This window comes from Malus domestica, chromosome 04, assembly GCF_042453785.1.
Source record: "Malus domestica chromosome 04, GDT2T_hap1".
Taxonomy (NCBI): domain Eukaryota; kingdom Viridiplantae; phylum Streptophyta; class Magnoliopsida; order Rosales; family Rosaceae; genus Malus; species Malus domestica.
Genome location: NC_091664.1, coordinates 8,761,749 through 8,772,255, shown reverse-complemented (window position 1 = coordinate 8,772,255; position 10,507 = coordinate 8,761,749). Strand labels below are relative to the sequence as shown.

Sequence of the window (10,507 nt, the reverse complement as noted above, 5' to 3'; positions counted from 1 at the left end):
ACGGTTGTTGGGAAATTTGTAAAGGGTGGGTGTTATTTGAAGATCCACCTCAACATAGAGTGGATCCTTTGGAAGCTGCATCCCCATCTGTAGATATGAATGAAGATGGATCTCCTACCATTCAACAAACAAGGGTAGAAAATCCGACTCCGTCCGAAATTTCTTTACCTAGGGCTATGGGTGTTAAGCCTCATGTTCGGGATCATTGTCTCTCCCATGACACTTTGAATGCCCTTAGATTCGACTCTGGGGCTAATAGTTGTATTAGATGTCTTCATCTTTAATATAATTTGGTTTATCAAATATATATATTTTTTGTTGAAAACACTTTTACAAAAATAAAAGGTTTCCCAAACACTTACCAAATTTATCTTATATTTGAAAAAAAGAAAAGAAAAGAAACCTTATGAGTAAAGCTATTCATACTATGTTTTTATACCACATTTCTATACCACCTTAGGTAGCATCTGATGTCGACAGCCACGTCATTTAAAAAATTTGCAAAACCCAAGGAAAGGAAGGAGAAAGACTTATCGTATACCACAATCATCATTTAATTAACTAGTTTTTCTTAATTATTAGTTTATTAAATAATGAGCTAAATTTAAAAATATGATTAATTCAAATGAGGTGACTGTCCACATTAAATACCAATTAAGGTGGTATAAAAATATGATACAAAAACATGGTATGAATAACATTACTCTTATCTTATAGTGTTTTTTAAAAAACACAATACCAAACCAGCTATAACAATCTGAAAGCGTGAAAACGCAGTCGTTTTATCCTTTCAAACTCGTCCGAGTGGTCTCCCTCCTCTCCAACTGATCTCGCTCCCAAAATACACAGCAAAACTGTCAGAAAAATGGACTTGAAGACGGAGGAGCAGAGCACGAAAAGGAAGAGGCAGAAGCAGAAGCCCGGAAGCTTCTGGACATGGGCGGCGGCATCAGTGCTATTCAGGCTCGTTCTCATCTACTACCCAAAAATCTCAACCTTTCCTCTCGCCCCGAAGTCTCCACTCCTCTCACCAGCCTCCGCCGCCGTACTCTCTCTAGCTTGCTCAAAACCCTAAATTTTCAATTTAACTTATATTTTGCTTTAATTTGGTAATTTTTTTTTCAGTTGCTGAGGGTTACTGGTTGAAGCAATCATCAATGTCTCCCTATGCAGGTTTTTTTTTTATTTAAATTTATTTATAATTTACTCACTTTCCTAAACTTTATGTTTAATTTTGGAAATTATAATCTTTTTGATCATATTTTTTTCTTCATCTGTTGCGGTTTTTTTTTTTTTTTTTTTTTGCAGGATCTATGTACCATGGATCTCCTTTGTTGCTCTCACTTCTCGGGCCACTCACAGTCAAGCGGTACCGTTCCAGCTAAAGCTTTTCCCTTTTTCAAATTTTGTTCCCATTGGCATTACTCTGTGACTTATGTTGGGTCATGATTGGTTGCAATGAATCCCAATTAAGTGAATGTGAAATTTTGGTGGTTGATTTTTTTTCTTTTATGTTTTTCAGTTGGTAATTTGTTGAATATTTTGATTGGTGCTGCAGATTTGAAGGGCAACCTAATCATCTTCTCTGCAGGTAAGAATTATCTTGTATCTTTTCCGTAGTTCTCTCCTGAGCCGCCCAATCTACGAATTCATGTGCTACATGATTTGTTTTCCTTTGTTGTTGATATGGACTTAAAGAAGATCTTGAAAGCTCTAAATTGCAGCACGACCACGCTCTATAATTCATCATGACAGTACATTCTAGTCAATGTTGTGAATTTGTATTGCAGTAATATGATTTGTCGGATTTTTTTTACTTTTAAGTTTTGATTTGATTTTACTTGATAACTTACCAAACTGAATAAAACTGCACAGGCTCAATTGTGACAACAAATTCATCTTTATGTTGTATCACTCTGTTACGTTATACGTTCCAATAATTTAGAGTTCCTTAGTTTTCTTTCGTTGTTTGACTTATTCTGAATATCTAGACAGACAGTTGATATCAACACATTTTTGGATACAGTTTGGTTTATGTGGTTGCAGATGTATTGAATGCAATGCTTATTCGTGCTACTGGTCAGACTCTTCAGGTTGCATACCGGCAGAGTTTGAAGTCACTAGATCTTGATACGACATTAGAAAGCATTGGTAAGCTTACCATTTAAAGTCGAGATACCTTAAATCCTAATTATGAGTAGCCATGTTTTTCTTGTATAAATTCCTCGAATGAAATAGAAAACTGTTATACAACAAAGCAACTAGATATCCGTGGATGCAGTGATAGTTTTGCCTACCCAATGCCATTCACAGGCTAATGCATTGCTCATATTTGTTGTTTTCAGAGGTGCTCCCTTCTGGGGATATTGCTGCTCTTGTGTATCTATGGAATCCTTTCACAATAGTTGCATGTGTGGGTTTGTCAACATCTCCAATTGAGAATTTTGCGATCATACTGGCCTTGTATGGAGCATGTAAAAGTAAGTTAACGATAATCCTTCTGACTTGATTGTTTCTGTTGGCTATTTGTAAATATTTTTGTTTTTATTTTTTACTCGTCGGTATTTTTCTTTCTAGTTTCTGTGTGTCATTTTGTTCAGGAGAATTGTTCTTTCCTTAAAATAATAATGTATATATTCTCAACTTTGGTTACAAGATTTCTTGTTTACATATTTGAGACTACATAGGCTTTCATGTTGTAAGCATTACCCACACAAGTCCCCGCCTTTATATTGTTGTGAGTTGTGACATAAAGTTAATTACAGACAAATTATGATCTTATTACAGGAGACAGCTTTATTGTGCATAAACATTTTAGTTCTTTAAAATTTCATTATAACTCTAAGTGAAGCAGTATCAATTGATGACACTGAAAATGCGGACTTAAGTGGTATTGATACCATGCAGTTCCAGTCATATGATCTTAGCACATCTAATCATGATTGATTAATTTTCTGATTCCAATGTTCTAAACTTTCTCAAGGAAGATATTCTTTTACTTGTGTTTGACAAATATTTTTCCCAAATTTATGCTTTAAGGTGAGATATTAGAATTTGATTCAGGAATGGGTGAAGGCATTTAGGTCAATGGATTGGGCTGCTTTTTACATAAAGTTTCCTATCTGATATTCTTCTTCTGATGTACTGCAGGACTGGTTCCCTTGGCTGCTTTTGGGTGGGTTATAGCAACACATCTGTCTCTTTATCCTATGATTCTCCTAATTCCAGTATGCCCCTTTTTTCATTGACTTATCATGCTTGATGTAATTAAGAAATTATCTTCCAATCTGTTAATGAAGTTAGAAGTTATGTTTCTTATCAAATATAAAAAAAATCTAAAAAGATGATTTTCTGGCATGTTTCCTATGTTTCTTGCCTACTCATGCGTATTAAAAAATATTCACTTTTGTGCCAGATGATTCTTTTATTAGGATATGGTCCAGATACTCCTAGGAAACTGTTGCTACTGAGGAGATATGGTGAAGTTGAAGATAACTCCTCAAGTGATAGTTGTCAACAACAGGAGAAAGTTATTAATCAATCAGAGCTACCCCCTGTTTTCTCTTGGAGACCTGTCGGACTTTTCTTATTGTGGGCTATTATGTGGTCAGCCTACGTGTTATTTCTCTGTGGCGTATCTGCTAAACAGTATGGCGATCTCTGGGAGATGTTTGAAAGGTATCAACGGCACATTGTACATATATGCATTTCTTTCTGCCCAAATTTCTAGGTGTTTGTGCAAAATAAGATTTGAAAAATCTGTTGAAGGGAGTGGACTGATCATATGAGCATTATGACTGGTTCAAGTCCTTTATGAGGTTGATTAAGATGTCAACTGAAATTTTCAAGTCTATTTAAAAAGCTATTTTACAGTTCTTAAAAGGTCATCCAGTCCACTTGTAAAACTCTGGATGGTGAACAATGAGCAAATAGAATTGCATATAAAAATCAATTTACACAAAAACAAACTAAAGATTGCGGAGGTTTCAAAGCTATTCCAATTTTCCAGGACAATTATGGTAAATTAGCACCAAGAGAACCGCATCTGCATATGGACTAGAGCTCTGCACAGGGTCCTGGTGTTTGCTATGGTTGCTGCTTCTATAATGATCCAGAGCACTTGAAGCCTGTACTTAGGTGAATGGCTCACGGTAGTAACCACATGATTGATGCTATCTCGTAGTCTCCATTCCTGCCTTCCCTCCCAACTCACCAACAAAAGAAAGTAAAAATGAAAATTGAAGACTGATGCAACTAAAAGGTTATTCCTTCTAAACAATGATTTTATCCAGTTATGTCCCAAGGTAGCCTTATGATCTTATCTCCTATGCTGAATAGCCCACCATATGAAACAGTTGTAACAGAAGTAAATCCTTTGTTGCTTGGTCCTTATTGCGTGATTTATTTCAGAACATGATTAACAGGCCAATAACAAATGTGGTTAGACTTTTATGCTTGCCTTTAATGTTATGGGTGTTAGCTTTTTGCCTCATAAATGCTGTGCTTCCTCTGATATGAAGGGTTGCTCTTAGAAATTTTATTTTATTGTTAAATCAGTAATCTATTTTTTCCTAAAATTTATGGCTTGTTCTTGCAGAATGTATGGTTTCATTCTCACTGTGCAAGATTTGTCTCCAAATATAGGTGTCTTATGGTAAGCCCCAAATTACCTTGCAACTGGATTTTGGAGCAGTTAAATTTCTCTTTGAGATGTGGCATTAATTTAATCATTCATTTAATATTTTGATGCAGGTATTTCTTTGCAGAGGTCTTCGATTTTTTCAGAAATTTCTTCCTGATAGTTTTCCAAATGAATATTCTCTTTTTGATATTTCCATTGGCCATACGACTGAAGCATCGTCCGTGCTTTCTTGCTTTTGTCTACATCACCATCTCCTCAATGCTTAAGTCTTATCCTTCTGTAAGTTCCCCATTTGCTTTAGAAGTCTCCCACTTTACACTGGTACTGAAGCTAAAGTCTCAATGCCTGTGCTTCTTATTTTGTGATGGGCGACCTGATATTTTGTTCTTGCTTTGTCTATTATTCTTGAAATATCGCTTAGGTTGGGGATTCAGCTCTGTACTTTGGTTTGTTGGGCTGGTTTGTTAATGAACTGTCAGGCAAGTCAGTAGGTTCACTTTTTTTATTTTTTTTTCTTTCACTTTATGCATTTTACATGGTTTGACATATTAAAACTTGTATTTTACGATATGCAGAAATGCGATTCTCTTTCTGCCTCTTCAGTGTTTATGTTGGCATTTCCCTCCTTAGCCCTGTGATGCACAACCTATGGATATGGAGGGTATGGCTCTCTCTATAGTTCACTTGTTCTGAATGTTGGCATGAAATACAAGTGATTCTTATGAATAAGGACTTTTTTCAAACTTGCAGGGCACTGGCAATGCAAATTTCTACTTTGCTACTGCAATTACTTATGCTTGTTTGCAGGTTTGTAAACTCTGACCTATTATTCTTCGTCCATTAATACTTTAGAGCATCAGATGATTCGTATAAGAGTTCTATGGCAGAAAAAATGTACTTCCGTTATTATATAGTTGATTCATAGCTAGATTTTCGTGAAATAAACGATGAGAGGAAGTCATCACCCTGCTATACATACTTCCACACTTGAATGAAAAAGTCTTGTTAGCATGATCATTTCGTATCAGCTTGAATACTTTGCACAATGACCACTAGTATTAATTGCCAACATAGTTGAGAAGGGAAATCAGGTTTCTTCATGTTGGATATTACTTTACGGTTTTCCAAGGTACTATTTAGTTCTAAAACTCGTGTTGATGTAGTATGAGCATGATACTTTTGTGTAACATACCTACATGATAATAAAAACTTCTGTACATTATTCTTGTATATATTGAAAGTTGAGAATTGTCTTCGTTGCATTAACCAAATTTTCCCTTATTATTTGACTCAAGTTCACGTGTTCGAAATTGTCAATCTAAATGGAGAAACTTAAGGTTACCACTTTAGATCAGCTGATTATGGAAAACCAATTAATACATGAAGCTATGTAGGCTGTACGATATTTGATAATCCCAATTGCTGATTTACATTTTTGATTCATCAGTTAATTTTACGGAATACTTGGGCTTATCCCTCTCTACTAATTTGCCTCTGCACCCTGCAGATTGTTTTGGTGATTGAGAGTGTAAGTGCAATGCTCAATCATGACAGGAAGCTAAGAAAGTTGTTGAACACAAAGATTCATGTTGACAAATCTTAATTACTTCCTACAAATGAAGATTGTCTCTGATCATTCTTCTCAGTATCCTTGCAGCACCAAGAATAGAAGTGGTTTAACAACAGTGGTTCTTCTTTCTTGCGTGCAATAAATAATTCAAGGCTGTGTTTATAACGGGTAAGAAGGTCATTACCAGTTTTTGAACACATTTTCTTCACGATCTATGTAGGGTTTTAATTAACGGTGGGGGGTTTGTGTTCACATAGAGGATTTGTACGACGTGATACAGTATTTCACATGTTTTTTTATTCTTCCCGATGCGTATGAGTACACAAACAGAGATTATTTTCAACATATTATAGATTTCCCCTCCAATGAGTTTAAGACAACTTTCGGTAAATGAGAAAGTATTGTCTTCGAATCTTTCTTTCATTTGTACTTCAGTTTCAAATTTTACAAAATTGGTTATAGTAGTAATTGAGTCATGCCGTGTTTTTTTACGTGTTAACTTTCTGAACAAAATTCTATAAGAATACATTGAGAGTCTACAGTGCCTGTTCAATGTATTCTCAACGCAAGCGCCAAACTGGGTGTACATTTTAGATGGCAGTTTCCAGTAACATTTTTGTGCCACTTAAATTACATTGCACAATGCACATGAATCGTACTGTCTTTGATACATTACTGTTTGTTTAGCTAACTGCACGTTACGGTCTGATTTAGTTAATGACTAACAACGTCGTTTTGTTTCACTCTGTTCATTCCAGACATGTTATAAAAAGGTAGCTCAGTTCATGTTCTTGTTAAAATGTAGACAGTGTCTTGAAAAATGCTTTCTTGCTTACCGACAATTAGGTATTGTATACTTGTGACCTGTGAATCTCCCCATGTATATTGTCCCATATGTTGTATATGATGCCTATATACTTTATCACAACTGATTAGGTGTGTCCTTATAATAGGAAGGTGATCCTCACACACATCTTTTGCTTGCATGCTCTTTTTTTATTTCGGACCTTTGGGTCGAATAAATCAGAGAATCAACAGAGACAAACATGAGTGTATGGAAGAAGAAAAATGATCTTCTGAAAATTGTTTTACCATAAGAATCAATCTTAGAGAATGTGTTTTGTATAATGAATTGTTATTAGCGCACATTAATGGTCATCTTGCGATTGTTCTCTTATTTTATTCATTAGGAAGAGTGCAGAATGATTATTAGGGAGTGTTTTTTTTTTTTTTTTTTTTGATATAGATGCCTGTTTGTTGTCACAATTTAATATCATTTTGATTGCCAACATAGCATCCGCATGGGATTGAGAATTAATTTGTATTCTTGTTATGAGAAATTATTCAGTGTGATCGTATCATCGGAACTAAATCTCTCTCTCTCTCTCTCTCAAAGGTACTTCCTCTAGTTTTTTTTTTCAGTAATGTTATTTGTACAAACAGACGACACTGCCAACACTTTATAATGCAGGGTGAGGAACAAAATCTGAATTAAATGAAGCAGGAGATTTTCCCATCAAGCCCATGCCAAATTGCCAATGCCATCAGATTTCTTTAGAATTTTCCAATATTTAAAAAAATACTACGGTATAGTGATTAGGCTTGGGTTCGGTTCGAAATGGTTCGGTTTTTTGTTAAAATCGAAATCGAACCGAAATTTTGGTTCGGTTTGGTTCAATTTTTTTTGGTTCGGTTTTTTTTTTGTTTTTTGTTTTTTGTTTTTTTTTTGTTCGGTTTTTTTGTTTTTTTTTTTTTTTCGTTCTTCCTTTTCTTCTTCAGTAGCGAAAAGAATTCCAAATTGCTTAAAAAATTGAATACATTCTTCAATCGGTCCTCAAATGCACTTCTTAAGATACCTTAAAAACAAACATATGCAACTGGTTGTTGGCAAATTATATCTAAACCAATCGGGAAACATATGAGATTTAAGTTGCTCATCATCAATTAAACAACAATCCTTGCATTTCTTAATTTCCAAGTGAATCAAATTACATTCAAGAAATTTGAATTATGCATTATAGCTGGTATCTACCATTTCACCCTTCTACTACCATGCACAATCAAGAAAAGCAAGAGCATAAAAATACAAATCAATAGATAAATATGAGAGATTGGGGATCTTCGGTGAAGGGAGGGTTGCTGCGGGTTATGGAGAAGAGGGTAACGAATCAAAACCCAATCATTCAATCACAAATTAAACAAATTTACAAGATTGGGAACAAAATCGATGAAATTGATATAGCGAGAGTATTGTTTTTGAACCTGAACTTTTTGAAATAGGCATCGTGGCGGTGACCCACCTGAAAATGATGAACAGATTGCTGCAAATCCTTGTATAAATCGCTTACCGTTGCAGACATTCTAGCGTTCAAAGAAGAAATCATTCGAGCAGTAAGAATTCGATGGTGGGAGAAAGATGCTAAGAAGTCAGAGAAGATGAAATGGGAGTAAATGGGTGGACGACTAGGGTTTTGTGTTTACAAATCTTATAAAGAATTAAAGTCCAGAATCAGTATAAATATTTTACTAATACAAATATAGGGCTTGCTGTCAAGTTGGCTGAAGCAAGTAAGCAAAAGCCCTCAACCAGGAGGTAAGGGGTTCGAAACCTAGCCTTCAGATTTTTGAGTATTTGTATAATTAATATATGTTAAATAATTAAATATAAATTGGTTCGGTTTGGTCTGGTTCGATTTCTAGACCATCAAAACCGAAACTGAACCAACCTATTTCAGTTTGGTTCGGTTCTGTTTTTTTTTCAGTTTTCAGTTTTTTAAACCGACCCCTACTAGTGATATTTATCTTCACTTGTAAGTGAAATGTCTTAAGTTCGATTCCTGGCAAAGGCGAATTTGAACCACATTATTATTAGCTCTACTAGTGATATTCATCTTCACTTATAAGTAAATGGTCTTAAGTTCGATTCCTGGCAAAAGCGAATTTGAACCACATTATTATTAGCTCATTGTGGAGCACACTAAAATCAAATACAAACAAAATACAATGCATATGTTGGATTGTTGGCTGACAAATTTCCAGCATTTAGCCGCCAAATTAGGTAGGCTTCTAATTCATTACTGCTGACGTTATGAATGGCAAACCTTCCATAATTACATAATTAGTTGAGCTAGTCTTAATAATTCATAACTCTTTGACATTGGTTAATGGGCCATGATATTTTAAAAGAGACGGGTTCGAGCTCATTATTTTCCAAAAATGTTTGACTCTTCAAGAATGAGGAGAAAATCCTTGGAAAAATATTTTATGGTTGATTCGCAGAAATTTGTGTTTCTAATCTGAAAGGATTATGTTGTCAATAACTATGTAAAGATTATCTAGGTAAAACCAATGTTGTTTAATCAATTAACTATAGAAAATAAATAGACAAATCGAAATACTTTTACATATTCCGACCATCTATTTGTATATAGTTCAATGATTAAATGATACCATATTTTATTAATTTTCTGCATTTTTACTATGAAAATTTCGATTAAAACCATGAAATTTTGTGAATAGCTTAATTATTGTTTTGAAGAGTTTCTGCTAATTCTTTGAGGAGCTGAAGTTAATTTTTTTAGGGTAAAAGACTGTTTATCACCCTCATGTTTCGTGGTTTTCAACATTTAGTACATCAAGTTTTTTTCGTCCCAGAGTCATACCTAAAGTGTAAATTTTGGGACAGTCTCATACATCTGTTAGTCAAACTGTTAGTTCTCCCGTTAAGTGATGACGTGGCGTCCTGATTGGACGCCACGTGTCATTAAAAAAATAAAAAATTTATTTAAATAAAAATAATATTAAAAAATATTTAAATAATAAAATAATAATAAAATATATTTTTTTCCTTCTTCTTCTTCTTCTTCTTCTGGGTTCGGTTCTCTCTTTTTTTTTTCTTTTTTTTTCTTCTTCCTCCTCCTTCTCCTTCTTCTTCCTTCTCCTTCCTCCTCCTTCTTCTTCTTCCTTCTCCTTCCTCCTCATTCTTCTTCTCCTTCTTCTTCCTTCTTAAGAAGGAAGGAGGAGAAGGAAAAAAAAAGAAAAAAAAAAGAAAAGAAGAGAAACCGAACCCAGAAGAAGAAGAAGGAGGAGGAAAGAGAAGGAAGAAGGAGGAGGAGGAAGAAGGAAAAAAAAAAAAAGAAGAAGAAACCGAACCCAAAAGAAGAAGAAGAAGAAGAAGAAGAAGAAAAAAAAAAGAAGAAGAAGAAGAGAAGAAGAAATTTTTTATTTATTTATTATTATTTTAATATTTTAATATTTTAATATTTATTTAAATATTTTTTAATATTATTTTTATT

The 10,507-nt window shown here is 34.3% G+C and overlaps 1 protein-coding gene across 3 annotated transcripts; it reads left to right on the top strand.

The window, feature by feature from the left end:
• The first annotated feature begins 727 nt into the window (after nucleotides 1-727).
• On the top strand, nucleotides 728-6,626 carry LOC103433021 (uncharacterized). Of its 3 annotated transcripts, none has more exons than XM_008371248.4 (14): nucleotides 728-1,045; nucleotides 1,126-1,173; nucleotides 1,309-1,369; nucleotides 1,559-1,591; nucleotides 2,027-2,151; nucleotides 2,346-2,480; nucleotides 3,151-3,227; nucleotides 3,416-3,678; nucleotides 4,598-4,654; nucleotides 4,753-4,921; nucleotides 5,064-5,121; nucleotides 5,218-5,303; nucleotides 5,393-5,449; nucleotides 6,150-6,626. In XM_008371248.4, exons 1-14 carry the CDS (start codon nucleotides 937-939, stop codon nucleotides 6,243-6,245), a joined length of 1,374 nt encoding a protein of 457 aa, XP_008369470.2. In that variant the 5' UTR covers nucleotides 728-936; the 3' UTR covers nucleotides 6,246-6,626. The 3 variants fall into 3 exon arrangements, with proteins under 3 accessions (XP_008369470.2, XP_017187067.2, XP_008369469.2); XM_017331578.3 differs by having other exon boundaries at nucleotides 780-1,045; nucleotides 2,047-2,151; XM_008371247.3 differs by having other exon boundaries at nucleotides 780-1,045; nucleotides 1,523-1,591; nucleotides 2,047-2,151.
• The last annotated feature ends 3,881 nt before the right edge of the window (nucleotides 6,627-10,507 follow it).

Bases quoted from the DNA above. Each gene is read 5' to 3' on its own strand.
- LOC103433021 (XM_008371248.4), top strand. From the start codon at position 937: ATGGGCGGCGGCATCAGTGCTATTCAGGCTCGTTCTCATCTACTACCC. The intron at 3,679-4,597 runs GTATCAACGGCA...TTGTTCTTGCAG, and splicing joins CTCTGGGAGATGTTTGAAAG to AATGTATGGTTTCATTCTCA. The intron at 5,304-5,392 runs GTATGGCTCTCT...TCAAACTTGCAG, and splicing joins ACAACCTATGGATATGGAGG to GGCACTGGCAATGCAAATTT.